The sequence below is a fragment of the Ascidiella aspersa genome, chromosome 3 (genome assembly GCF_963924565.1).
Source record: "Ascidiella aspersa chromosome 3, kaAscAspe10.2, whole genome shotgun sequence".
NCBI lineage: Eukaryota > Metazoa > Chordata > Ascidiacea > Phlebobranchia > Ascidiidae > Ascidiella > Ascidiella aspersa.
The window spans coordinates 31789512-31816723 of NC_139449.1; the positions used below are offsets into that span (position 1 = coordinate 31789512).

Consider the following 27212-nt stretch of genomic DNA (forward strand, 5'->3'; position numbering starts at 1 on the left):
CGAGTTCAATGAGTTATGACGTCAACGTTTTAATCGGAGAGACCTTGAGCTAGCTTACACCTTACTGCCCTGTTTTAATGCTGTTATAAAAGTTTGGTGTCACCAGGTCTTTAAAGCTGCCAAGCTCTTACCATCTTCACAATAAAACACGTCGTTTGTTGTTCGATTTATTTCGAAAACAGTGCGCATAACAAAATCAATAAACGACACGAAAAAACAAAGAGACGGAACAAAATTCGTTACGGACATCTGCTTCTATACTGCATCATGGCAAGATTGAAGGTGCATACATATAGAAGCATCAACAAAGGAATGCACCACTTTAAACCGAGACTGCATCTGGGCCTTTTTCTTTCTCGGGCATTCCGGAAATACTATGACGTTTTTGTGACTTGGAATTGAGTGACTGGGAAATTTCTATGGCGTTCACCAAGACCATGTCACCTCGAATTTAAGGACTTCGCCTTGACGAGCTTCTTAATTTCACCATGAGATTTCTATAAAACAGGGAAAACATTGACGAAAAGTTTATAATAAAACTTAAAAATTTAACTGAAGATGATACAATCTCGTATCGAAACGTCTTAACCAATAGAATGTCACACTACTCGACCTTTTTGGCTTTGTAATTCATTATCAAGCTACATTACAGATCCGTGCATAGACTACCCAAAATTTGGAAACATTTTACAAAAATATTTTTTAGCTTACTCTTATTGAACTCTTTTCGAAAGTTATAGTAATCTTACCTCGAACTTTCGAATGAACTTGTCGAAAATGTTAAAGAACTGTTGCATGCCGATGTTCTTGGGGTTTTCCCCGAAGTACTGCGCCACCTTGTTGAACTCCTTAAGCGTCGAAGCGTGAAGTTGTTCAAGCCGCTTGATGGAGCCATTGGTGCGCACCAGGCACGTTTCCATAGCGATCCTGGAAAGAAATAGAAACAATTTGAAGAGGTGCAATGTTGGGATTCCACTGATTTCCAGAATTTTATAACTTCAAAAGTAGCTTGTTTGATTAAATCAGTGTTTATTTTTCGAAAAGTTGAAATAAAGACATACTGTCGTTTATAACACCCCAGGTAAGATAAAAAGAAAGCCATCATTATGTAAATAGTTTACTGAAGAATGACACAAGCACATATTGCGGTTGGGGCTCATACCAATGTTGTATAATGGCTAAAGTCAATGACTTTATAACTTAACGTGTAATTTTTATCACAAAGACTTGACTTGAACTTAAGTTAGTTTACATATGACTTGACTTAGACTTAAGTTATTTCACAAATGACTTGTTTAGCACACTGGGAAATTCTATGAATCAACTATAGGTAAAAGGACTACACATTTCTCTGTTTAAGTAAGTGATTTTTGGGTACGGATTCCTCAACTATTATCTGCTATCCTTAAACCGATAGTGGAACTTTCACAACATAGTCCACAAAGGCTCCAGGCTGATGAACACACGTACTTGAAGCGGTCTTGTTTATTCTTGGAAGCTGTCTCGAGAAGGTGATCCCGAATATGGAGCCAGACGCGACGCAACTCTTGCAGCTCTTGCAAAACAGCCGGGTACACGACTAGAAAACAAATTTAGGACATAAGGCTAGGATCGTGCAATAACACACTAAACAAATCAATACAAACAGCAAAATCACAGCAAAATCACAACGAATTCAAATTAAAACCTAAATACTAACAAACAAAAAACGTTATCAATACTTTACCTAAAATAGCTCGAAAAAATGTATTTATGGTATGATGAATTCAAATTTTATGATATCTATCTTTTAATATTTTAAGTAGGACATTTATTTGTTAAGCGACGAGTTGATACTAATATTACTCGTTTAACATAATAAATCGTTCATTATTATCAATTAAAAAGTTTCAGGGTCGACTGACCTAATAGTAATTTTATGTTTTTTAATCTGTTTGATACTGTGTTCGAATTTGTGACAACAAACAAACAGTTATCATATGGAGATTCTTTTCATAATTAACTCACTTCTGGCGGCTGCTGCTACGTCACTCAGCTCGTCACCAAAGGTAAGAACCTCAGGGAACTTTGAGAGCACAGCTCGCGCGAGGATGTGCATGAAAGTTAACTTGTTGTCGCTCGTCTTTGTGTGATCCATCTAGTGACGAAATTTAAAAAAATTAAACCAAAGCGTTTTTTTGAGAAAAAATAACTAATTTAATATCTTTTGGAAATTGTATGTTAAAAAAATAATTTACTTTAATTAAAGTTATTTATGGCAGTTTACACAAAGTTTGTTTAAAGAGTATTTATGTAATCGTTTTTTTAAGATTATTGTTACTAAACTTCTAAAGTAAAGTATTCAGACATTGGGCTCAGTAAAGTGGTTCTGATGTACACCTAAGCTTAGTTGTTGACTCGAAACACTGAACATAAATAGCCTACGGGGTAAGTTATCATAAATATATCCATTGCCCATAAGCATGATTTTGGGATTTGACATTTTTTTAGGCTCGAGATTGCAGATTTGGAACTGTTCTCTAATTAAATTGATATAAAAACGTTACTCTAATAAAAATACTAAAGTAATTATATTCGATAAAATTGTTATTTCGTTGTTTACTAATGCGTCGGCAATCCTCGAGACATTGCCGAAACTTTTATAAACAAATAAATTACGATTTTGTCGAGTATAATAGCTTTAGTATTTTTATTAAAATTACTAAAAAACGTGTATTGTGTTGCAAAACATTAGTTCCATCACTGCCTCAGCGGGAAATTCAATTATTTATCACTTACGTCTGCGAGAAAGTGGATCCTGAACCCGGTCGCCTTGGCAACGCGGTTGTGACCCCGGTTCATGTAGTTGCCCATCGCGAGCACGAATTCGAGGATCTTGGCCAGTTTCCGGCTCTTACGTAGCTGGTTGGACGCGCGCTGGACGGTCTCCAAGTTCTGCGTGACGTAACAATGGATGTGGTTAACGAGAACAATAGAACGATTGTTAGATTGCTATGGAACTGCATTTATGCTCCAACAACGCGTCAAGGTCGTTTTTTATAAATAGAACATACATAAATCGCGTGTTAATTAATGTTAGATTTCGAAAACTTTAACCGTTTGTATGCTATTTAAATTGAAAACACTAAATTCTCAATTTTGTTTCCTAAAAATGAGACCCTTTTTTTCGGAATTATTTTTGTACGCATGCCGAATATATAAACTCCTTTCACCGCAATACAAACATAGGGGCTAGAGGTATTTTTCACAATTTTGGGACACTAATGTTAGAATTGGCACAAGTTTGTTTCATCCGGCCTGTACCCAGTTAAACATATTTAAAAAATTTAAAATCTTTCCTCATCTTGACTACAAACTGTCAAATTACCTTTCGAACTTCTTCCTCCTTTTCAGCAAAACTGTGCTTGAAAACCAACGCTTTTAATCTTAACTCGTAACCAGGAATTCTGACGAGCTGTGAAATAAAAACAAAACGTTGTTGGGGGCAAGCGTGGCGAGTTTTGTGTCCAATGGCTCCCGTTGTTTTACGTTGCTCTTTAGGAAAATTTGACCAGTAGAAAAAAATCATCAATAATAATAATTGGCTTATTCCCCAAAATTTGTGCTCGTTGAGTTGTTTTCTGGTGGCTCTTTTGGAATGCTAAATACTAATCATAGTCGAATGAGAATCGATTTAATTAGTTGATAATTTTTGACATTTACCTCAACTTGGGTTGTTGTGGTAATATACTGGGCCATTGTAGTGTTATATTACACCTTTTGTTTCAATGCTGTTTTATCAAGTATGTATCGATTGCAAACTGGGCCGATTTTTTCACAATGTTTTGTATGGTGTGCAATTATTTTGCAGATAGCTTGGACTTTTTAGATAGTCACCTCGACCTTGATTAAATGACTTGTTTATACCACAAAAAACCTTTTAAAAAATTAGAGATAAAAAAATACCCCATCAACGATTTACCCAACTAATTGCTTCCAGAGCTACAATTTTTAGAGCACTGCCCAGTCTGGCCTTTGCGGAACGGTCGCGCTCGGGCGCTTTCGGGCAGTGACAACGCGCGCGCGTTGAGCGCCTTGTTAAGATTTCTATTCTGCGAGAGATTACGTCACAAGCAAAACGCGCCGAGCCGCGTCGACGCGCCTGAATTGAGTTACAAGGAGCTCCAGACCGCAAAAATGCGAGGTTGGGCGAAATCTAGCCCCGGGGATGCGCGAAGCTGAGGCGATTCTGTGATTATGTGTATAGGTGCTTAATGCTGAGCGCAAATTGCCTATTGGAGCACCGATTTTGCAATTTCGGTCTCAAAACAAACGCATCTCGATTTAGTGCATAGTCATGGTAGAAAACTTTTGCTTTCTACGCTTACTTTATTAAACTTAAGACAAACGATGTCAGGGGGTTTGTGTTGTTTCATTGGGTATTGATGGTTTGGGTTGACTTTTCTAAAAAAACATTAATATATACACTTTGGAGATATGATTCTTCTTCTTTTAAGTTTGAAGTTTACAACAAGTTACAATCAGTCACTGCCATATTTGTCAAGCGTAGCAACACATTTTGCAACATGAATGTTTTCTTTCATTCAGCAAAAAAGGTCCATTTTATTTCAAGTTTGGCATTACAATGTTTTAGTTGACCACACATGGGATGTGTAGCAATTTGAAACTGATATTGAGCACACAAATATGCTAACAAAGCCTAAATAACATATTGATCCCATATTTGATCCCACCGTCCATAAACTGCCGGCGCTTAAAATCAGCTCTCCCTATTTACCGTATGTAAGGACCAACAACACATAACAAGCAGTAAATCCCATTTTTCAATCCATTATCTCAATTAGAACCAAGTATTCTAGTCTTTCTAAAAAACGTACCTTAAGAGCCAGCTTGTCGGCTTCGTTGAGGACAGTCGGACTTCCTTCGAAGGCCAGAATCTTCGCAGCCTCATCCTTGTCGGGAGCGTAGAGGAGGAGTTGCTGGAAGTGAGCCGAGTCCATCCTCTTCCGCATCATCTCGGATCCGTTGATGGTGAGGCAGTTGAAGATCTCGTCGCTTGAGAGCTTCAAGTGGGCAAGGAGGATCGCTGTCATGGCAACAGAAGAGGTTATAATACTAAAAATGTGGCCACTGTCTGTTTTTGTGCTGGCATCAGGAAATTTAGCTTTAAAGTTAAACTGTTACAGTTTGGCTTTAACTTTCACGTATGTGAAACTGTTTTAACCTAAACGTATGTGTAGCTGTTTTAACAAACACAACCGACCATTGCAGTGAATGAAAATAGTATAGCCATAGGCAGCCGAAGATCATAATTGGGCCCGACTATAGACAGTATAAGATTGGTATTTTGTAGCACTACGAAAAGAGCAATCAAAACAAACGGTCCTGGGCGGAATTTTCTTTAGTAGCAAAATATGTCTTATCCTACGAGGAACATTTTATGTTTTCGCTGTTACAACAATGGAAATGCGAGCGTATAATTAGTATACGACCTAATAATCTCTAAGTCTGTCCTTTTTTAAAATATGTTTTAAATGTTTGTTTATTACAACAGAATGTGATACATCATTTACTTACACATGTTGTAGGCCTTTTTGTGTGGCAGCAGCGTCACCACGTCTTTGCTTACAATTTGCTTCTTTGGTTCTAGACAAAATCAAAATTTTTAGAATTACATAGATGTCACAGAAATGGGAATAGATGTACTAGTTTGCTGATCATGTTGTAGTAAAGAAAAATTAACATTTTTTGATTTACAAATAGATATCTATGCCTTTAATTGATTAAAAAGGTTTGTTGCTTATCAAATAGGGTTAACATAAAAAAGGAATTTAAAAATAATTTAAAAATGATAATGCGTCTTCGGACTGTTTTTTTAGTTATTTTGTTACAAAATGGATTAAAAATTAGATTTACATAAACCCAAGTTATTTTTTTGATATTAAGACAACATTGCAACGTTTTCTCTTTTTTTGAACTTTAGGACAAATTTTTCCTTGACACACAAGCCTTTCATGCTAAAAAAGGCAGATTTCAACCAAATAAACAAACCTCACACACCAATATTGTTGCGTGATACAAATGCATTAGGAAAACTCACTGAATTTCGAAGTCTTCTTGGTGGCGAAGTGTTCCTCCAGGTCTAGGTACTTTACCACGTCGTTGATCGTTTCGAAATCCTCGTCCAGCTGGCCCCAGACCGTATTGCCGAGATCTACCGGTTCGATCTTCTCCCAGTTGATTCTCTTCACTGCCAGACGCGCCGGGCTGTTGACCGGGGTGTTTTGGAAGAGCGACGGGGGTGGTGGAGGAATAGCCGAGGCAGGAGGAGGCGGGGGAATAAAGGATTCAGGAGGAGGAGGAGGGATCATCGGAGGAGGTGGAGGAATGTCTTCAAAAGAGTTTAGAGTATTTAATTTACCAGTTTCTCTATTGATTGAAACGTGACCTATGAAAAGTAGGAACTAAATGTCGACATAAATCTTCAAAGGGGCGCAAATAAAAATTACCAGTTTCTCCATGAAATGTAATGTGACCTATGAAAAATAGGAACTAAATATCGACTGCAGATTTCCAAAGAGCGAAACTAAAATTTACTAGTTTCTCCATACAATGAAACATGACCCATGAAAAAACCATAGGATCTAAAATATCGACTGTACATCTCCAAAGGGCGAAATTAAACGTTACCAGTTTTCTCCATGCTTTAAAACCTTATCGATGTAAAAGTAGGAACTGCATATTGTGAAGATATAACATATTGGTAAGTAGTATTTGAAACTTTAGCGAGTATCTAACTTAATCTGACACGCATTCTAGTAATATACAGCTTCTAAGATATTTTATGTTGAAATTCGTTTAAAACTCTTTTAATGAGTGGTCAGGTATTTCCGTATCGCCAAAAGCCAACTTTATGTGTAAAGCTATCACTGCAACGCCAAACGCAACGTAATATAGTAATTTATGACCCTGGTGGTAAAAGTCCTTTTCGATTTCAATTCTTGTCATATAAAAACTTCACTCACCAGACGGAATCGATTGTGTTCCAATCGAGGAAGTTTGTGGATGTTCTTCTTCTTCATCTTGCTCGTGCTCATCATAGGCAAGTCCTAGAGCAAGAACCTCCTCATGGAGGGGAGCGTAGATCTCGTCGGGGTCCGCAAGCTCCTGCTCCTGCTCCAGGATGCTTTCCTGGGATCCTCGCTGCCTCCGACGCGTGTGAAGGTCCTCCTCCGCCTCCGAGAAGATGTCCTCCATGTCGACGCTGATTCCGGAAACCCGGTAGTTTCGTTTCTATGGATAAAAGTATTTTGATGCTATTTTCAATAAAGAATCATATTATTAATCCAAAAACAGCTCTTCTGGTAATTGGAATTGAATTACAAAATTACAATTAACGACAGTTTATATATAGAGTCATATTTTTGAGAATGTCGAAACTTTATAGTTTTTTTCTACCATAACACATAAAAGAGAAAAGAAGCCCAAGTCTCTTGCTTTGGCTTTGTCCAACAAAGGGGCGAGTGGCTACGAATACTTTTTCTATAATCTCTTTATGCACACTGTTGGATTTTAACTTTCGTCGAAAGCCTTATTTGTGTTATTGAAAAGCTAAACTGATTGAATTCCATTATCAAAAAAATTAAGAAAGAAAAACCAGTAATCGAAATAAGACCCCTCACCTTAGCTTTGTCCAGCAAAGTGACTTGGTTAGTTGGCGAGTGGCTCCTAAGACGAGCTTCTCCGAAGACGTGATTTTTGTGCGGCGCCTCGCCTAGGTCGTCCTGCATCCAGACGTGCATCTTCAGCTCAGTAGAGTTCCTCTTGGCTGACATCGAGAGCGGACGCGGGTTAGTGCGGGAGCGTCGTGTCCTCCGCTCCACAACATTGTTCCGCCTGTCCACGTTGATGTGCGGCTGGCGTCGGGTGTTGATCGGCTTTGGGACGTCGTAGATTACTTCCTCCTCAACTGGCTTGGGAGCAGGATCCGATATCCTCTTAACCTGCTGCTCGCTGGTTTCGTAGAGAGTCTCCGCGTTCCTGCCTCCCTCTACATTCCTCCTGCGTCTTCTTCGGACACCCCGGCGATCCAGGGTGGCCGTTTCGGTCACCACGCTGTTGCTATGGTTATAGTTCGGGGCTAGCTCTTCAGGCGGAGGCAGGGATGCGGGGAAACTGTTCTGAACGGCTTCGTCCACCTCAGCGATGGTTGGAGTGGATGCGGTAGGCGAGAACCCGTTGTCCTCCTTCGGAAGATAGCTCCACTTCTCACCGAACTTGAGCTCCTGCTCTTCCTCGAGCAGCTTCACGTCGCCGACCAGCTTCATCTCCTTGTCGAACTGCGTGTTCAGCTCCCGAAGGAAGGTGTCCGTGTCGGCGTTCTTGGGTGGACGCGAGAAGGTGAGCTTCTTCTTAAGCGACTGCAGGTAGCCGTTCTTGCGCTGGTCGTCGCAAATGAAGTCATTGAAGTTGGACGGCTCCATTTCGCTCGACGTCACCGGTTCGTTAAAGCCGTTGCTGCTGGCGCGGTTTTCCTGTGGTGAGCTCTCCACAGGGACGAAGGAAGAAGTCTGGATTGGCTCTTCCACAGCGGGCACGCGCCTACGGCTGTAGTCGTCACGCTCCTCCGATTCACGGAGTCGCGATTTTGAAGAGGTGGAGGATTTGATGTAGGGGTCATCATCATCGCGGTCAACCAGTCGCTTGGATGGAGGCAGGTATTCCTCGAAAACGATGTCTGGAAAAGACAAGCAAGCGTTTTAACTTCTGTCAGTTTAACTTAAATGTTATACACGAAAGCGGTTGCTAAACTACGTGATTTCTAAATATATATCAATTGTTTATTTCAGAGATATGATTTTGTTACAAACTTTGCCTCGCTGTGTTTAGAAAGGAAACCGTCAGGCTGCTACAAGTGGAACATTTGTGATTCACTGTTTGTTTGTGGCCTACCAACACTCAGACACCAAATATAATAGCACCGGTTTCTGTCTTCATATTTCCACCGCCAATTGACGTAGGGACAAGGCCAAGTTCGACATGATTTAGACGACAAAAATGCTGGACCTCATATTAAAATGAGTGGGCGCATCCAAAGCCACGCATCATCAAACGGACGGCGATCGCGGCAATTTCCCACCGAGTTTACAGTAAATAGCGGTGGGTAGACGGCGGAGAAGTGAGTCGGCGTCTCCCTGCTCTGCGCCATCGTGTTTACGCGATAAATTCCTGTCACCGTTTCGACCGTGCTTCTAACGTTTCGCCATCAATCGTCACGATGACTGGGCCGCCATTGTGAAGGTGAGGGATTAGTTGTTTCTCGCTTTGCCACCCGAGAAGCGGGCTTTCATGCATTGGGGTTAGTGGCCTGTCTAAACTGTAATTGTGCTTGATGGTTTGAATGCAAGTCGACCTAAAGTTCACTGATTTTAACCATGGCTGCTAAACAAGGATCACACAGGTTCTTAAGATTTAATGATGAAATCACATGATTTTAAGGCGAAGTTATTGCCGTGTCTTAACATCTGTTTTGAACATTCGTTACTGGGTACAGTTTTATTGACAAAATGAAAAAAACTTTTACTGAATAATGGAAGGATTTTCTTAACTTCTTCATTCGCAGTATTGTATGTTATTTAATAAGCCAGGCGTAGTGAATGTTTGTTTGTTTAAAAATTATCGATTTGACCAACAACTAAAGACGGTTTAAAGTTACTGGTAATTGCAAGAGAAGCGTAAAGCCTTCAACAAAGGTGTACACGAGTCACTGTATTTGGGGCGTATAAACTTGTTCCCCGAAGTGAAGCTACAAAAAAAATATATTGATGACCAACTTGTGGCCTATTATGATTATACAGTTCTCTATAGTTTTAGCATGCCAATTTTTCAATGTGTTATGCATTTTGAACTCATAACAGTATACCACAAATTTCATTGCTTCTCGAGTTACAAGAAAACTCTAATTGCACGTTGAGTATTTCACACCTGGTGCTTGTTATGTACGGTTAGGGATGGACTCGTGGGAAGCCAAAGACTCGCCTGTTGAAATTACAATTTTCCCTTGTTAGAATAGCCTCGGGTTGCAACGTAATTTCACCGTGAAATAGTTACTAAACCGACGCAGTGGCTTAGTTTAAATTTGATTTCCGTCTTCGAATTATTCGAATTTTGAGCGGCATTCGAATAAGGTATCACAGCAAAGCATAAACGCGGGACGCGGGTGTCTTAAAAACGAACATGTTCGATATTTGCGTGTAGATAAATGTTGGATTTATAACAACACGGACGCGCTTGGCTTAAGCTTGAAATACAGGTTTGGTATCGTGTGTATACATTGTCATTCTAATGCATTTTCAGTCAAAAATGAACAAAAATAGAATAACTTGCCTATTGGCCTAGTTAACAAATGTTTCGGGCAGCAAAGACAACAGCATTGCATTTTCATTTTAAGTGACGTACGAATCAACAAATAGTCGAATTTGAATAAACGCTTTTCACAAAAATAGCATGGCATTTATAGTTCCGCCGTGACCTTAGTACCACGCTTGTTTTCTTTATCTATTTTGGCACAGGACTCAGCAAGCAACTTGTAAAGACGTCATACATTTTCTGGCGCATTTCCTAATTCGGCAAACGCCGGCGTGACAAAAACGGCTGAAAAAAACCTCGTGAGCTGGGCGCGATTGGTCAGGCTAAGATTCAGCGGAGATTTACACCTGAACGGCGCTAAAATGGCCAGTTCTATTGGCGCGCGCTAATCCTCGATTTGCATGAGTGAAATCGTGACGTCAATCCGTGCACCTCGGGCTATCAACTGATTAGTGACGTCAACGAATCGACTAGGTTCCTTCCAAAGCTTAAAGAGATGTTCGGGCGATTGCCTTAGCACGACTGAGCTTAGACATACAAAATTGGGGCCGCTCGAATTATATGGTTTACACTCGCGGCATATTTTCACCATGAATAGTTTTGTTGAGGTTTCCATTAATCAGATGCTAGACAGCGACGTTTTTTATCTTATGTTATTTTAATTCGAATAAATAATCAACCTAGGAAAGTAATTTAGCTTTTTTATATCCTTATTAGTTGCCTTAATATAGAAGTTATTACATTACATTACATTATGGCGTGCGATTTGTTTTAAAATCATTGTGATCAATTACCACAAAGGCAACGTTAGCTAGTACAAACCTAGTAAATCCAATATCAGTTTGTTTGGATTAATTGGAATGGTATCCTTTTAAGATACTGATGATGCTTTTATGAGCAAGATATATCTATTATGCAATATCCAAACAAGCTCATTTTCGGTTCAGCAAGTTCTGTACTGAGTTTAATCTTTATTCTTATAGAAAACAATGCACCAAATTCAAAACAAAAACTTCACCAAATCCATAAAACCAAAGCGGATTAAGATTTTATAGCTCCCAGAATAGGCGTAAAGGCAAATCGGCTATGAGGCGTAGACTTTGGGGTCAGGTGCATTTAATCGAGCCGCCAAGCGTGAAATCGCAAACCCTACAAAAATCGCCGTTGAAACGGGGTTTGCAATGTATCGAGTGCTCACGAAAGCTAAGCGCCGATCGAGTGTTGGTAAATTCGAGACCTCCGCTGAAAACGATGCTGAAATCAAACCCGTTTCGCCCCGTTTGAGAGACTGCTTAGCACGAAAGGAAACCGTAGGTTAAGCGTCGCTTTAGCAAGCCTAGCGCGACCTGCTGTGAGATCAAACATCTATTAGAGGTACATAGAGACCCGCTGCTGGTCGCGCTGATAATGCTTGTAGCTGGTGTTGATCGTAATCGGAGGATGTCGATTGATCGAAGTCGTGTCCGCATAGCGCCGTGCGTTCGGGACATTTATGAACGTATTTGTCTCATACGGGAGTTTTAAACGTTTTTTTAAATGACTATTTCGTATGGATTTTTGTAATATCGTAATGGTTTGGCCCAGTTATAGATTTAAAGCAGAACTTATAATATCGCTAGTTTGATAGTACACTTCGGGCCTGTTAAAAGGCTAAAGAGTGTACACAAAAGAAACATTGTTTAGTTTAGTAGAAATTAGTATTAGGCACTGGATTTGTTTTGAGTAATTTCACAACGTTTAGGCTGATTACTTAATAAAAACTAAGCCAAAATAAACTGTTAAATCCAAAACGATTTTTGTATGTCAAATAATACAGACATTGCTCACCTAAAGAGGAGTCCGTCTTTAAATAAATCATAAAAACAGGACGTTGAAATCCGAGGCTTGGTATTGGAATTTTAGGCTTTTAAAGTGCGGTTACGAAATTGCAACGCAGGCTCAAATGTTGTCAACATGTACAACAGGCTTATACGCGCTAATCCGAAAAGCACCAACAAAACGCCTCTTCGGCAAGATACACAAACGATTAAGAGCCTATTTCCCCCATTTCAGCTGAAGGTAACCGATACAGAATTTTGGAGGCTTCAAGAAATAAACAGCACAAATTTTCTCATCACTGGCAAACATTACCAGGAATGCTCAACTACATCGACAAAGTATTTAGCGAATGCTCTCCTTCAAAACGGAGCCTTGGGGCAAGTCAGAAAACAATTATCTTATTCCCTTGAATCCAACTTAAAATGCATAGGTTTGTAAAATTATTCTACCGTCAACCTCAAATGACCTCAGTATACAATTGCTTGTTTGATGAGTTACCTTTCTTTAAATATTAAATTCCCTTTGTTTTAATATCAACAGCAATTCAGGCAAAATAACTATTAGCTGTCGTATAGCTTTACAGTGAACTATTAACATAAAATGTTGTATAAAACATTGCCCAAAAATCCGCATATAAGAGGACATTTATTATCGATCTCTTTTCGTGTAAAACTGGTTTTGTTCTTTACAGAAAACTAAGATAAAACTTCTAGCCCATTTTTCATACAAACTAAAACTGTAAAGTAGCTTGATAATGAATTACAAGGCCCAAACGGTCGAGTAGATCAACAGCATCTTGATTAAGACGTTTCGATACGACTTTGTATCATCTTCAGTTAATGTGACTCATTGTCCATGTTGTTATCGAAAAGCATTAATCAAGATGATGTCGATTTACTCGACCTTTTTGGTCTTGTAAGTCATTACAAAACGGTAAACTTTTTAACATAAATACAAATCCTTCGAGATTCATACTAAATAATATAAAGGAAATTTCGATCGAAATGTGAACAAACTTAGAAATAGCCAAGATTACAGGGCTTCAGGCATTCTGACATTCTCTTTATAAAAAATGAACAAATCTTAAAAAAAAAAATTATTTTATTTATTTATTTTTTTATTTATATAATTTTTTTTTATTTCAAAAAGGGTACTCACCGTCGATGCTTGACACAGGAGGGGTTGAAACTGGTTGGGGTGAAACCGGGGGCGGCGTCGACGTTTCCGCTTTGGGTGCCTTCGTTTCCTTGATCACCGGGGTCACTTCCTGTTGTTTCTTCTTGTTCGAACTCTTCTTGTCCTTGTCGCCTGCGAAAAATACGGGGGAAACGAACCGTGAGATTCTGGCACTCTTAAACGCAAAAACAACACCTGAATTTCGCGAGCTCTATCTATGTAAGCTATTGGTTTTACGGTGGCTGAAAAGATAAACTGCCAGCGCATTGAAATAAAAACAGTGCGGCTTTTTGATTTTGTTTTAATTTAACTGCAGCTATGTAAGCATACCTCTTAAAACAGCAAACCTGTACGATAAGCTTTTAATTTTCCATACATTTAAACAAACCTTGGGTACATAATGCACGTATCTGTAATGTGGCTTAATATAATAAATTGCATAAACAAAATGTCGGGTAGATCGTCATCATCTTGGTTAAGACGTTTCGATACGAGCTTGTATCATCTTCAGTTAATGTGACTGAGAAACAATTCAGCAAATTCCTTTTACTTCTCGGTCACATTAACTGAAGATGATACAAGCTCCTATCGAAACGTCTTAAACAAGATGACGTCTCGACCTATTTGCCTAGAGTTCCTAGACAATCCTTGATTTAAAACTACAAAAATTTGAACTTATTTTCTCTGTTCCAACCTGTAACTGCTGCCTTGAACTTTTTATATTTCTTCAACATCTTTGCGACAAAATATGGCAAACGTTCGGACAACGACGAACCAACACAAGTGTCAAAATCACCAAATCGCTATCTTCTGATTCTCTCCATACATCCGCGCAAGCAAATATCGGCGCAAGAAAAAACAACCAAGTTTTTCTAGCCTCAAGATAGTCCGTCGAATCCAGCAGGCTTAAAGAATCCCAGCAAACAGCAGAACTTAAACTGGGTATAAGTCCGATTCGCCTGCAACCGTCTGAAGAAAGCCACAACAAGTTAGGTACGGCGAGCGCGGCTAAACTGAGCTTGGCGGTTCGTTCGGTCGACTGGCGAAAAAAAAACTTTTCGGGACAGACACAGACTGCCAAGAAAACAGCGAGAGAGGCGGGAGAGTGGCTGAAGGCAAGAGAGAAAGGAAAAGAGAAGGAAACGGCGTTAAAAATGCTAAAAGTTAACTCGTGTTCGCCGCTTCTTATCGCCTGACAGATCTCGCAACCGAGAGAATTGGTGCCTGGACCTCAAACTGCCCAGTTTTACTGTTACTGCAAAACAATTTTAATTTTCTTCTTAGCTGTTTTATATAACTCTGATTTGAGGATAAAATTAGCAATTCATGGTATGAAATTTAGTATATGGTGGCAAGGTTGCCGATGGCATGGTTTGTGGGTGCAAAAATGACATAAAACGGTGACAGACTGATATCTAACTAACTTTGTTTTCAAGGAGACTAAGTCGGGCGCAAACAACATGAAATTTTATAATATTTTCTACAGTTATGAAACGCATGCTCCTTTAATTGTTTTTAGTTTCAATTTTGCGAAAAAATTAAGCGTCTGTTAACTATATTTAAAAATCCTTCCAATTTTTTTTTACTCTGTGTCTTACAATAATCCAATTATGTAACGATATATATTCTGCCGTATCCAATCAGTTCAAAAGCCACCACTTCCTTATTAAAAACGAGCGATCGCGTTTTCGGGGTGGTCGTGCCGCTTTGTTAACCCGCAACAACAAACACCTGGCGATCGGAGGCGGTGGCCAACAGTTTTTTAGACAGTCGCGACGCGAAAGCCTAATTCCTAATTTGGCGGCAAGAGATTTTTGAAAGTAAACACGCGCGTTGCCTGCATCACTGCCGGACTGACGCGTGCAAGAGTGGTCTTGGACGATCGATGTACAAAACACCAAAGCACTGCTATTGTTCTTAGGACGGGTCATTGAATGTTGGGTCTACCGCTGCTGTTGCTGATGTCAACAGAATTAATGAGTTTCTTGGATGCTCTTGCTTCTTAAATACCGTGACATCAATCAAGCGTTGAGCGTAAAATTGTCTTCAAGTTCTCGGGTTTTGTGTCACAAAAATGCCTCGCCTTTCCATTTCTCTTTTTTCTCTTACATTTAAAGTTGTCTTGCTACCACTTGTCGTAACTGATGACTTTGGGTGCGCAAGATCAATTAGCAATTTATTTGCCTATTTCTCTTGTTATCGACTGTACAACATTTTACTTTAGTTTTCCAGTTTTGTTTCCAAGCCTCTGCTTTATAATGTTTTCGATAGTTTCCTCGTGATTTGATGTGCTTTTTAAAGAAAATTAGTATAAATTTTAAAGTTTGCCCGTCCGATAAATGACGTCTTGCATGCCACAGCTGATCTAACTGCGCAAATGACATTAAATCGTCCGGCATCAACAATAACAAAATTTTCACAACCAACTTTTCAATAAAATCTCCTAGATCTTATCACAATACCTATCACTAGCGCTGCATGTTTTTGCTATTTCTGGCTATAACATGAACAAACTTGACACAATTAGCGTCGACTGTCGAGCGACAACATAAACCCAAGGCAAAGGTTAGTGAGCCGGGGGGCAAGGGGAAAAGCTGACAAGCCTAAAGTCAACTGTAGCATACGCATCAGCTGCCAGCGCGGATCGTGTATCAGGAGAAGCAAGCCAAGCTCCGCGAAGCGTCTCGCTTTAAGCGTGAAGACATGCCGTTGTTCCTGACGGTAATGCATCCGACGCTAAAAGCAGAGGAAAAACTCATAACAACCCGCAAGGCGCGGGGCCAACGTTACCACACAACAATGGCTAGACTGTCCTCAATTGTACTGTGTTGGTTGTTTGACGACAACTCGTCTACTTATGTGAAACTGACAAATGGCGGCTTTCGTTTGCAACTATTTGCATTGTGTCTTCTCAGGAACCAGGTCAAAGAGAAGTTTAGCTTTTAGGCAACTGAATAATTATTTTAGCCTTTTGAGTCGATAGTTTATCACCCTTACTAAAGTATTTACATTTTTTTAGCATTTAAAAGCTTGATCCGAGACCAAAATGACTCATTTTGATCAATGATTTTGACCCGAGAAAATAGGTGGATCCGCCATTTAAAAAAGGCATCGTTATTCCGTTTTTGAATATAATTTTATAGTTTATAATAAATGCAAACCTGTACATCTAGTTTGCCCTTTAAAGGGCGTTGAATTAATTTTGTAAGAATTTCTAGTTTAAAAATATAATATTATAAAGACGGATACCATAATTATAAAATAGACCGAATCTCATGATTCCTTTACTTTGTTTGCTGTTATGAACGCTGCTATATTTCTCTTTTTTAATAAAAAGGTGTCACTCTGGCACAATGTTTTTGTTTACAAATCGACCTTTTCGCAATCGAAGTGCGAAGAGAAAAATAGTTCTCTGACAAATCGTCAACCTTCATTCAGAGCTGTCGAGCGCAAAATTGGGCTCTTTGCAATTTTCAGCCATCCGTTTATGCTCTCTACACGCGCACCGAAGCGCCAGTCGCAAATTATCACTTTCCCTTTTATGATGGCACGCCAATCACGCACTTGACCTATGACATAATCACGATGGAGAGCTTTTCACGAACACATTTCCCAGACGCTGTTGGAGGTGAGTTTTGAAAGAGCCTGTACGATATTGCTGACGAAAAACGACGTGAAAAATGACATTTAACAAAATGTCGGATTACATGTGCATGTGCCGAAACGAAATCTGATTATTACTTGTAAGGCTAACTATATATGTTATTTAGGTAGAGTAAGCAGAATATATAGTTTGTACTGGTAGTACATTTTGCCAACCGGACTGTCCATAGCCATAAGATTTTCCATTATTCTGAACAAGGCTTTACAATAGTTGCATTTAAAAACAATTCCATTAAATTATGTTTTGGACAATGGATAGTATGGGGTATGATTTCCTAACGTTGAAAATGGTTTTAACGTTACAAAAATTAAACCGAGGCATTTGGTCGTTAGATGAGTCAACGTTGTATAGCCTAGATTTGCACTATACTAATCTGGCACGATAAAAAGCTTTATTATTAGCACACTCAGATTCCACACAACGCCACCTACCATTTTTTGCCATTTTAGCGGATATATCATTAAGTAAAATGCCAAACCTTGCGTTGAATGGATCAGAGTTTCCTCAGTGGTGGTCGTAGTTGTCGTGGTCGTGAACACCTCCACGCCCTTGCGCAATGACCTTCTTCGACCTCCCCTCCGCTTCCCTTCCAGGTTTATCCTGGCGTACAGCTGCCCGTCATCCGCGTTGGCACCGCTATCGACCAGTTGCGGGGAAGTCCTTTGCTGCTGCTGGGCGACCACAACCCCGACACTTTTGCGGCGCCTGGCGTCCGAAAGTTCCCGGCGCCGTCGGCGGGCCAACTGCTGCTGCAACTCGCCAAAGGCGTCGGCGCCCGGCGTTGAGACGCCCGATGACGTAAACATTACGTCACTGGCGCTTTTCACCTGGCGATTATACGGCGTCTTGCCAATGCCGCTACTGCTGTTATATAAGGCGTCCTGCGACGAGGCTACGTCACTCGAAGTGGCGCAGTGGCTTGTGACGTCATCACTGCCGAGGGTGCGCCGTCGCCGGTGCCGCTTGGTGGCGCTAGAGTTGCTCTGAGAGGGCAAGGTTGCGGTCTGTAGCAGATAGGGTTTGGAGTGTGGTTGTGGCTTGGCCATGACCGCTGGAGGTTCGCTTAAAAGGTTGCTGGCCGCATTTTTGTTCTTGTTTGCGGATTGCGAGGAAGTTTTTATCGCCTTTGCCCTGTTGTTGTCAGATCTGCGTTTGTGTCCGGTGACGGTGTCGCTTGATGAAGAATTTCCGTAGTCTGCAAAAAGGCATTTGGTAAATTAGTTTAGTTCAAATAACTTCGTATTATTTTGGTTATTGGCAACGTCGTTTTTATAGGAAGTATTCGTTTTGGGCAGGTTTCAGTAATTGGCTAGCACTAGGTTTAAACCATAGTTACAAATGTGTACCTTGCTCTGTCTGTTACAGCAGGACTTGAATAGCCAGTAAGTTTGCTAAACATCAAAACCCCGTATTCCGCGCTTAATTTCCGCTACCAGTTTCCGAATTAAATTAAACTGTTTACGCGAGGAAACCGGAAGACAATGGTTCCCCCCAAACCGACAAGACCCCCGGGTGTAGCGGTTTCCCAACCACATTGACACTCTCACAAGCGTAAACACATCAAAAAAGAGACCAAATCCTAAAAATCACAGTCACCTGTCGTCAGCGGCATCTGATTGAGCTCGGTTAGTTTCCGCTTGAGTGCGTCGCGCTCGTGCTCAGTCAAGCACGACAGCACGTAATGCCAGATCACGTGACGACTGGTGTCCGGTCCCTGTATGATTGGGTAGAGCTGGTAAAGGAGGCCGTCAAGCTGACGGTTGCAGTAGAACTCGGTCAGAGCGTGCTTGACTGTACGCTGCTCGTCCGGATGGAGAAGCTTTTCCATCTGACATAACAAAAGTCTTCGTAAAAATGCGTTTACTGCATTCGATCGCAGCGAGTTTGGGCATTTAAACCTTAAATTAAAGTTGCAATCCCTGTAAAATGAAGTTTATCGAAAAATATTCTAAACCGAAATTCTATTTTTGGTGTTAAATCCGTCAAAAAATACAAACCGAAATGATTGGCTTTTAAATAAAAAACTATTAACCTATCCTACGAATTTGAGTTTTTCTTGTATGACGTTTAGGTTTATTCATTGTAATGAAAATTCATTCATGGTAAACACAGTTTGCTAATTATTCGTTAACTTGTCGCATATATTTATTGTGTATTTCGTCTTTAATTTGATATGGAAATCATTCGTTTCAGCTATAGACCCATATACGTTTAAGTTATGAATGAATTAATACTGTATTCTTCTAAAAAAAATATGAGTAAAGTCCCAACACATTTTCATATGATACTCAAAACTTTACCTGGTTCCGAAACGTTTTCCCCCTGAACGTGATCGTGTCCGGGATGTACTCGGATGCCCAGATCAACTGATCGTCCTCGTACGTCTTTCTCCTCTGCAGCGAGGAGCGACACGGAACCGGTTCATCGCCAACGATCGGTTTTGTGACGTACCCGCTAGCGTTGTGGTACGCGGAAACTAAATTTTATAAAAAAATAAAATAAAAATAAGGTTACCAAAGAAATGATTGCACAAAAAAATTTGGGGCCGGTTTTGGCCGACTTTTCCCCAAAATGTACCTAACCTGAACCGTTGTTTGCAAGTTTTTGAAAGAACCTGAACCTTAGCCGAACCCGAACTTTTTCAAAAAGCGGTTCACTTGAGCATGACGTCACAACTTGGGTTTTACATAGTCAAGTTTATGCTTTATTCGAAATTTTATGAGAATATTCAATGACCTTTTAAAGTAAAGCTTTTTTGTCTTTCTGTTACGTAACCACATAAAAAAGGTTTTAATAACTTGACAGTTTATTGTTGGGATTTTTTTGCTTACCCGGTTGGCTGAGATGCCCGGAGGTGGTTTGCAGGATAAGAGTAGGCATTGATCCGCTTCCTTGGATAAGAGCCACTGCTTTAGCGTGCGGAAGATTTCTAAATAAACAACATTGAACCTTTTTCTAGTTTACCGGAAATAGGTATATATCAAAATGTGCACAACTGCTTAGTTGGGCGCCAATTTAAGAACACTAGGAATTAACTTCTGTCAAGCATAATTTACTGCCGTTTTGCAGAAAAACAGACCAAAATTAGGTTAAGTTTAAACAATCGGTTATCATACCGTAGGATCAGCTACCACTGTCACCTGTTCAGTTAAAAGGCAAAACCTTGTGTTTTTGAATTGTTTAAAAGCGCCATCGTCTGTCATAACACCGTGGAACCTGATCCGTCTCCGTTAGAAGGACCACCGGGAAGTTACAAATGTATTTCTAAATTTTCTGACATTTGCAAATGTTTGAGTTCTTGTAGACCGATTTTAGACCAATTGTGATATTTTTTATAAAGCTGAAAACAATACTTTTTTAAACTCCCATGACAGCATTGCAAAATTCTGAGAAAATTTCCAAGACGCGACTAAGTTCAAGGTATGGCTTATATTACCCGCAGATCAGATAACACTGCCACCTGTAAAGTCAAAAGGCGAGTACGTGATTTTTAGCGCGGGCGAATTTCCTAAAACCTCTGATCTTGATCCTATCACGTACGAAGTTGGACCACCAAGAATTTTGCGCTAAGAAACAAACGTTCATAGAAATGGGGTCATACAATATACCGTGAAATATATTTTTTTCGCCGAATTGCCAAAGTACACATTGCAGAATTACCAATGCCTGCTAAAGCAGTAGTTTTTTCAGAGAGGTTAAACTGCTGCAAACAGCCTCACATAGCCAAGAGTGGGCTGACGTCATCTGTTCTTGTTTGGGATCTCACTCGCAACAATTGAAGCGCGAAAAGCAGGTGGGACGCGACTAGCTCCTTACAGAGCAGAGGCAACACGTATACGTATATAGTTCGGGTTAACGGCCGATCCATCTTACGCTGATCAAGGGACTCGTCTAACTCCCGCTGTCGGCTTTTCAGACAACAAACGCCTTAACCCCGTCGCAGGTTTTGGGCTAAACTCGAATGAACGGCTGGGCCAAAAACCGCAGATTAGGCAGTCCTCGGCACATTTTGTTCAGCTAGGTTCAGAAATAGCGGCGTATATTATATTAGGCAGCTTAAAAGTTGGGTTTTTTATAGAAAAACTAGGTTTATTTAGAAATATCAAAACCCAGGGGTCTTTATTTCATTGTCACATATTATTGCGAAACTATTCCCGATTATTTATTAAAAAAATTACAAAGATTTTTCGCGCGGGCCCAGTGAATCACAATTTATTCTCTTGTTAAACGTACCATTCATTGTTTAGCTTGATTTGTAGCATTACATGCAAGGATTTCGATAAGACTGAGTGGATATCGACTGAAGCGTTTGAAGCAACAAACACAGCAATACCAGTTCCGACAATCTCACAAAACATGTCTCACAAAATTATAAAGAAAAAATACTGACTATGTGACCACTTGTAGGAGCGTCTTGAATGCACAATTAGTTCAGAAATGAAATGTCGTAAAAATTCTTTCAACAGCGCTACGAAATGTCTACCAGATCGGTAGAATCGTTATTTGTTTGCAAGAAAACCCGATTAAGCCGTAAGTTTATGCTCGCCATATGTCAGTGCTTTGAGTTGCGGCTATTCGTGCTAATCGACTTGTAAACAACCGACGATGGAGGTTTGATCGGAGGGAGAATCAACCAAATCCCAAAACACATTACGCTATGTGTTGATACAAACAACATAAGCTATTCATCGAATGATCACGCCTTGTCAGCTGTGAGAAAACCAAGCCAACTAAAGACAAACATTTGCCCGTCGCAACGTTTATTTCCAGCAAATTGTTAACTGTGAGTTGTCTGCAATAAAAACGGAGTTGTATTATATTGTTTTTTATAAGGCGCTTCTGTAAGAGATTTCCACAAGAAAAATCTACAAAATAAGTCCTTTCAAAAAATTGTAGGCAGGTTACGAAGCGCAACAATTTAGCATTGAGTTAAAATTAAAATGCCTTCAATTTGGCGTTATGTTCCACTAACGGCCATTTGAGCTGATATTTACCAACGTACTTAACCCCAAGAGGCAAACAAGCTACGAAGCAAGGTGTTTCTTTCTGAATTGGTCGTCTAATTTCTTAAGGTTTTACATGTGAATTCCATCGGTGGCTGCAATGGTTTTGCTCAAAACGTGACTTCAGTAAACCACCGATCACGATTTCTTGCTGATCCGGAAGGTAAAGATTAAGATTACATCTTGGACTTGCCTCTGCGGACGTCAGGATTGCAAGATGGCCAGATACGACCGAGTGATTTATCGCGTATTTTGGCGCAAATCGACTAAGACTTCCTTGACCAGCAAAATGTTATCAATTACACTGCATTTAATCCTGAGAGGAAGCTTGACAGATCGCTCACGGCTGCCGGTTGCTAAAATGATTGTTTATTTTTGTCTGAATTGGATTTGAATCGATGTGTCAATCAACTAGATAACAATTTTAGCAGTTTTATCCTTATATTTTTTTAATTAAGTTTAAGTCCTACATCGAACAAATGTTAGGCCATTGCGTTCAGCTTATGTTGTTAGGTTAAGGTTTGTAGTTCTTATCTTATCTGTTTTAAATTCGCAAACTTTCAAGCTCTTCCAAACCTTAAGATCAAATCTAGCCTGTCACCGGATGCGGCATTTAAAGTTATGGCACAATTTAGAGCCTGTAACCTTATCGTGTTCGGACGTTTAAAAATGCGGTTCGTTAACAATCAACCGCAAGGCAACATTTGACTAACGAGGTATGTAATGTTTCTAATGAAAAACTATCAACCCGAAGTTTTGTTGTGTTAGCTGTCAAGACAAAACTTATATGTGTAACAAAGTTATCTCTATGTTACCACTGTTAACCCTTAAGTAATACTATTGCTTAGACTCACGAAATTATAATATGTTTAAATATGACATTAACATAGAAAGGGTTATTTTCGTTCGCCTAACAAATATACATGAACGGTAAAACTTCCATTTTCTGAAGTTCGGCTAACATAAAGAGCCAAATGTAAAGTTTAAGATAACTTACATTAAGCTTATTCCGTTGATGGCGATTATTTCATCTCCTTCACGTAAACTAGCTTGGGCTGAGGGTGAATCTGTAACAAAAACAAAAGTCAAGTTTGTTTTGAATTTGACGTAAACATTAATGAAGTGCCATAAACAATTATATAATTTATTTATCGAAAGAAATAACTTATAAACGAAGAAAATACAAAAACATTTTTGGTTATTTAACAACGTTGGTTGACATATTATCGTTACTAGAGTTTTTACAAAGTAAAGCCAAATATATTACTGTAATTTACGGTATATTACTGTAAAGACGGTACCTGATAAATAGTGTTCTGTACAAACGATTGTTTTTAATATCAGTTTTGCTGATTATCTTATACACAAATATACACAATTCCACACTTATGCAAGTTTTTCTATTGGAGTATAACGCTGTAAAATGAAGGTAAGGTTAAACAGGAACAGTAGTATTCTCACGTGCAGTCTTACAAAATACTTTTGCGGTTTGGTTTTGTCAACATCGACTAAAACTATAGCTGTGGCTTCTTAATGTCGATACAGCTGCTTTATACCTGCACCCAACTCCTAGCTAATTACTGTAATTATGCAGTGCACCAGCTGTTTTTTCAACTCACATGGCGTAGCGGCACGCATTTAGAATTTCGGCTTATAGCTAAAATGTATCAGAGCCTCACCCCGCTCTCTCTATAACAGAGAAAGCGCCTTTAGACGTAAAGATACAAAACGACATAGAACCTGTTATAATTATACAGCAATATTGATTTCGTTATGCACGTATTTAATCACCAAACTTGCAAATAGCCAATCACTGGTGCTGGAAGCTATAACGACAACAATAACAAACTAAACTCATATCCAACATGTTGCAGGAAACTTAACCTTGAAATCACTTCTCCATTTAGAATACAAATACATATCTAAAATAAAGCCATTCCAAAACCGAACCAATGCCCTTAAAGCAGTTTACACAATTGCTGCAAGCTATAGTAAGGCATCAAAAAGTCCTGTCTCACTGCTTGAACGTAACTACGAACACGCGTACAGATAAATGTTTCACGTCGCAGAATTCCCCACCAGAGGACCGCGTCAACTCTCAAGGCCATTTTCTCGGTAGCGCCTATTAAAAGGCTGGATGGCGATTTCAAAGTATCGCGTATACGGCGGCCCGTCGGGAGTTAAAAGTCTAAACCGCATTCGGACACTTAAAAAGAAACAATATTCTCCGTTGTCAGTGGTGGCCATATAGCTCGGGTCAAATTACAGGGCCAACGCTGCCAATTACAGGGCCGCAGCAAACACGAAGGGTCGCATACAAAATGCTCCATTTCGATCCTTGGTTTCTGCATTAGATTCGTTGAATTGTGAAGAATAGGGTTACGCTGTGTTTAACTAGTGATTTTGAAGATTGGGATTTATCTATCTTTGGTGAAACCTTGAGGAACCCAGAGGCTTGTAGCTCACTTCTCCACCGCTTTAATTCAATAGCCTACGTAAAAAGCACGACGAAAAGTAGAACTCGCCAGATATTAAAGGGGTATAACCTGGTTTTATTTCGGTACAAGCTCATGTCAGTTTTAATTAGCAGGTTAAGCAATAAGTGAAACCTTTTGCTTCTCGGTGCACACATATCAGTGACAGTGGGTAACTTAATTTATGGCAATATTGCATACCTATAGCTTGTCGTGAAAGCTTAGAGCATGGTTATGTTATCTAGCCGGGTCAAATTAATCCGGACCGCGGCTTCCTTCGTCGAATATAATTTAAAACTTTAGTGAAAAGTTGTAATGAAATTTTATGCTGTACGACAGTTTATCAATGGTTACTATACAGTTTGTTCGCATAGTGATTTATATTTCCTTCGTATAACGTTAATTAAGTTCAACAAAATTTATTTATGGCCCGTGATCGTCAAACCCTAACCTGGTCTAGTTTCTCCCGTGTAAGAGTGGGTTTTGGACTGTGCCTGTTGACGTCTCAAAGCCCTATGCATTAAATTGCCTTGTAAAGGCCTATACAATTGTAACTTACACACGTTGTGATACGAATGAATGAAGTATCTAAATATGTCACAATAAAGTGCCGTTTGAAGCGAGCTTTCAAAGTACGTCAGTAAGGTGAACGGGTTAAGTGGCACGTTTGATCGAATTGGGAGAAACGAGCTGTTTTGACAGTGCCGAAATTCCACACGATTGTCAATGGCGTGCACTACGCCTTGTCACCTGAACACTCAGATTAACGCCAGCAGGTAGCTTTCACAACAGATTGAGTGTGATAGCTCATTAATTGCAACCCGACACGCTCAATCGCAAAGTGTAGCCGATTCGCAGCAAAAAATAGAACACTTTATGGATTTCAATTCTGAACGTTTAATGTTGGCAAATACCTTATAGCAATTCTTGGCTCAGGTCTTTTGTTTATTCCAGGTCACAAAATTTAGAATCAACTAAAAACAATTCAATTTGATAGGCCTTGTAGATTTAATTTTTCTAGCGACATTCTTGAAAATGTTCACGAAACTGCAACTGATTACCGGAACTCACATTAAGTAACTTGTAGTATAGCTGCCATTTGAAGTCAAACTGCCAACTTCGCTGAATTATCGCATGGATTTGTCCAAAATATAGCTTATGCCAGTTTTGCAGCAGAACAACACGTTGGACGTTGAAAATTCTAAATATCTAACTGTGCCATTTGGACTCGAGTCAATAACTCTGCGGTAACGATTTCATCAAACCATAACGGTAATAACTTCGTTCGATCGATAGAACTCTTGTTTAACTTGATTGCGTCTAAAAGCTTAAAAGCATTCGATATCAGGAGTAACTTTGAAAAAGAGGTATATAGACTGTTTAAATCTTTGTAGTGGAAAATTTAACAAAACACTGAAGCTGAATCTATTGGACAACATACAGTAGTTTTCTTAGAATTAACCAACGATGTATATATCGAAATGTAAATTGTAGAAAGTTATCGGGTGTATATTTCATCTCAAAGGTTTAACGAAGCGTGCCGGGGTAATCCGGGACTAAAAACAACTTTGTTCTATTTTCGGCTCAAAACCTTCGCAAGATTTCCTGGATTCTAAAAATCGACACGAAATGCAAACAAATGGCCAACCTAGGACGTGAACCTTAACTGAGAACACGAAAACGGCCTGAAAATTAAGCCGGGCAACTCGGGGCGTTTCAATCGACAAGAGAAAGCCCATTGGGACCGCCACTGTCTGTTCAGGAAAAGGAGCGATGTGATGTCTTCGCTTGTTTCGCTCAATTTGTGCCAATCAACTCAGAGATATGCGTCTGATAACAATCTGGAAACGTTTGAAGCGCTGATTTTTGCGCAGCTCGAACTAAACCCGCCCCTGACCGCAACTATTACTGAAATTTACATCCAGGGCTAAGAAAAATAGTGCTGACAAAACTGAAATTCTTTAGGTGGTGTGGCGTCTAACTGGCCTTATGCATTGAACATAATTACAAGGTAAACTGTTTAAATTGAAGCGCAAGCATTTTTTAATATTAGCGTTTCAATATTGCCTGACTCCCAAACAGCTGTTGTTATTGCCCTCTAATGCATCGTTATTTCTTTGCACAATCAATTCAAATCTTATCCTAAAGTAGGCATTTAGGCTTTTAATTTCAACTCAACAATGCGAATTGATATCAGCATACATAAAAAAGCACAAGTAAAAACAAAAACTACACCAGAAAAGCTATTTCAGAATTAACTCAAACGCAGCGTTTCCATAACTCAAACGCAGCGTTTCCTTCTTTGCACAATTTATTAAAATCTTAGCATAAAGTAAGCATTTCAGCTTTTAGTTTCTACCCAGCACCGCGAATTGGTGAAAGCATACTTAAAAGAGTACAAACAGAAACCAAAACTACACCAGACAAATTATTTCAGAATTATAGGTGGGTCAGCAAATACTTTTGCCTTGCGTGCAGGCACCCATAAACATCTTTACACCTCCCCTGCTTACAACTCCCAGACAATTTGTCTTGAGGCTTAACGCGTTACTCAAACGCTAAAGTTTTGTTGACAAAGATTGCAATCCCGACCAGCACCTGCCGCCTTCTCCAATTGATTGACAGCGAGTGAAATTAACCTCGGCGAATTTGCAACCGCGCATCCATCAAACCAACTGCCCTCTCACTTTGCTAATGCGCACGATTTGC

General features: G+C 39.7%; 1 protein-coding gene across 1 annotated transcript in view; it reads right to left on the reverse strand.

Moving 5' to 3' along the window:
- Positions 1–171: 171 nt before the first annotated feature.
- Positions 172–27212, reverse strand: part of LOC146162487 (uncharacterized) — a 52560-nt gene continuing 25519 nt past the window's right edge. The window contains exons 9-25 of the mRNA XM_083385209.1: positions 23027–23096; positions 19858–19955; positions 19327–19502; positions 18623–18854; positions 17505–18221; positions 13345–13494; positions 7683–8737; positions 7026–7293; positions 6101–6391; positions 5578–5646; positions 4878–5086; positions 3368–3454; positions 2779–2934; positions 2008–2137; positions 1471–1579; positions 750–927; positions 172–497 (exon numbers count right to left, since the gene is read on the reverse strand). Coding sequence (XP_083241335.1) covers positions 441–497; positions 750–927; positions 1471–1579; positions 2008–2137; positions 2779–2934; positions 3368–3454; positions 4878–5086; positions 5578–5646; positions 6101–6391; positions 7026–7293; positions 7683–8737; positions 13345–13494; positions 17505–18221; positions 18623–18854; positions 19327–19502; positions 19858–19955; positions 23027–23096 — 4052 coding nt within the window. The 3' untranslated portion in view covers positions 172–440. The remainder of the gene's footprint in view (positions 498–749; positions 928–1470; positions 1580–2007; positions 2138–2778; positions 2935–3367; positions 3455–4877; positions 5087–5577; positions 5647–6100; positions 6392–7025; positions 7294–7682; positions 8738–13344; positions 13495–17504; positions 18222–18622; positions 18855–19326; positions 19503–19857; positions 19956–23026; positions 23097–27212) is intronic.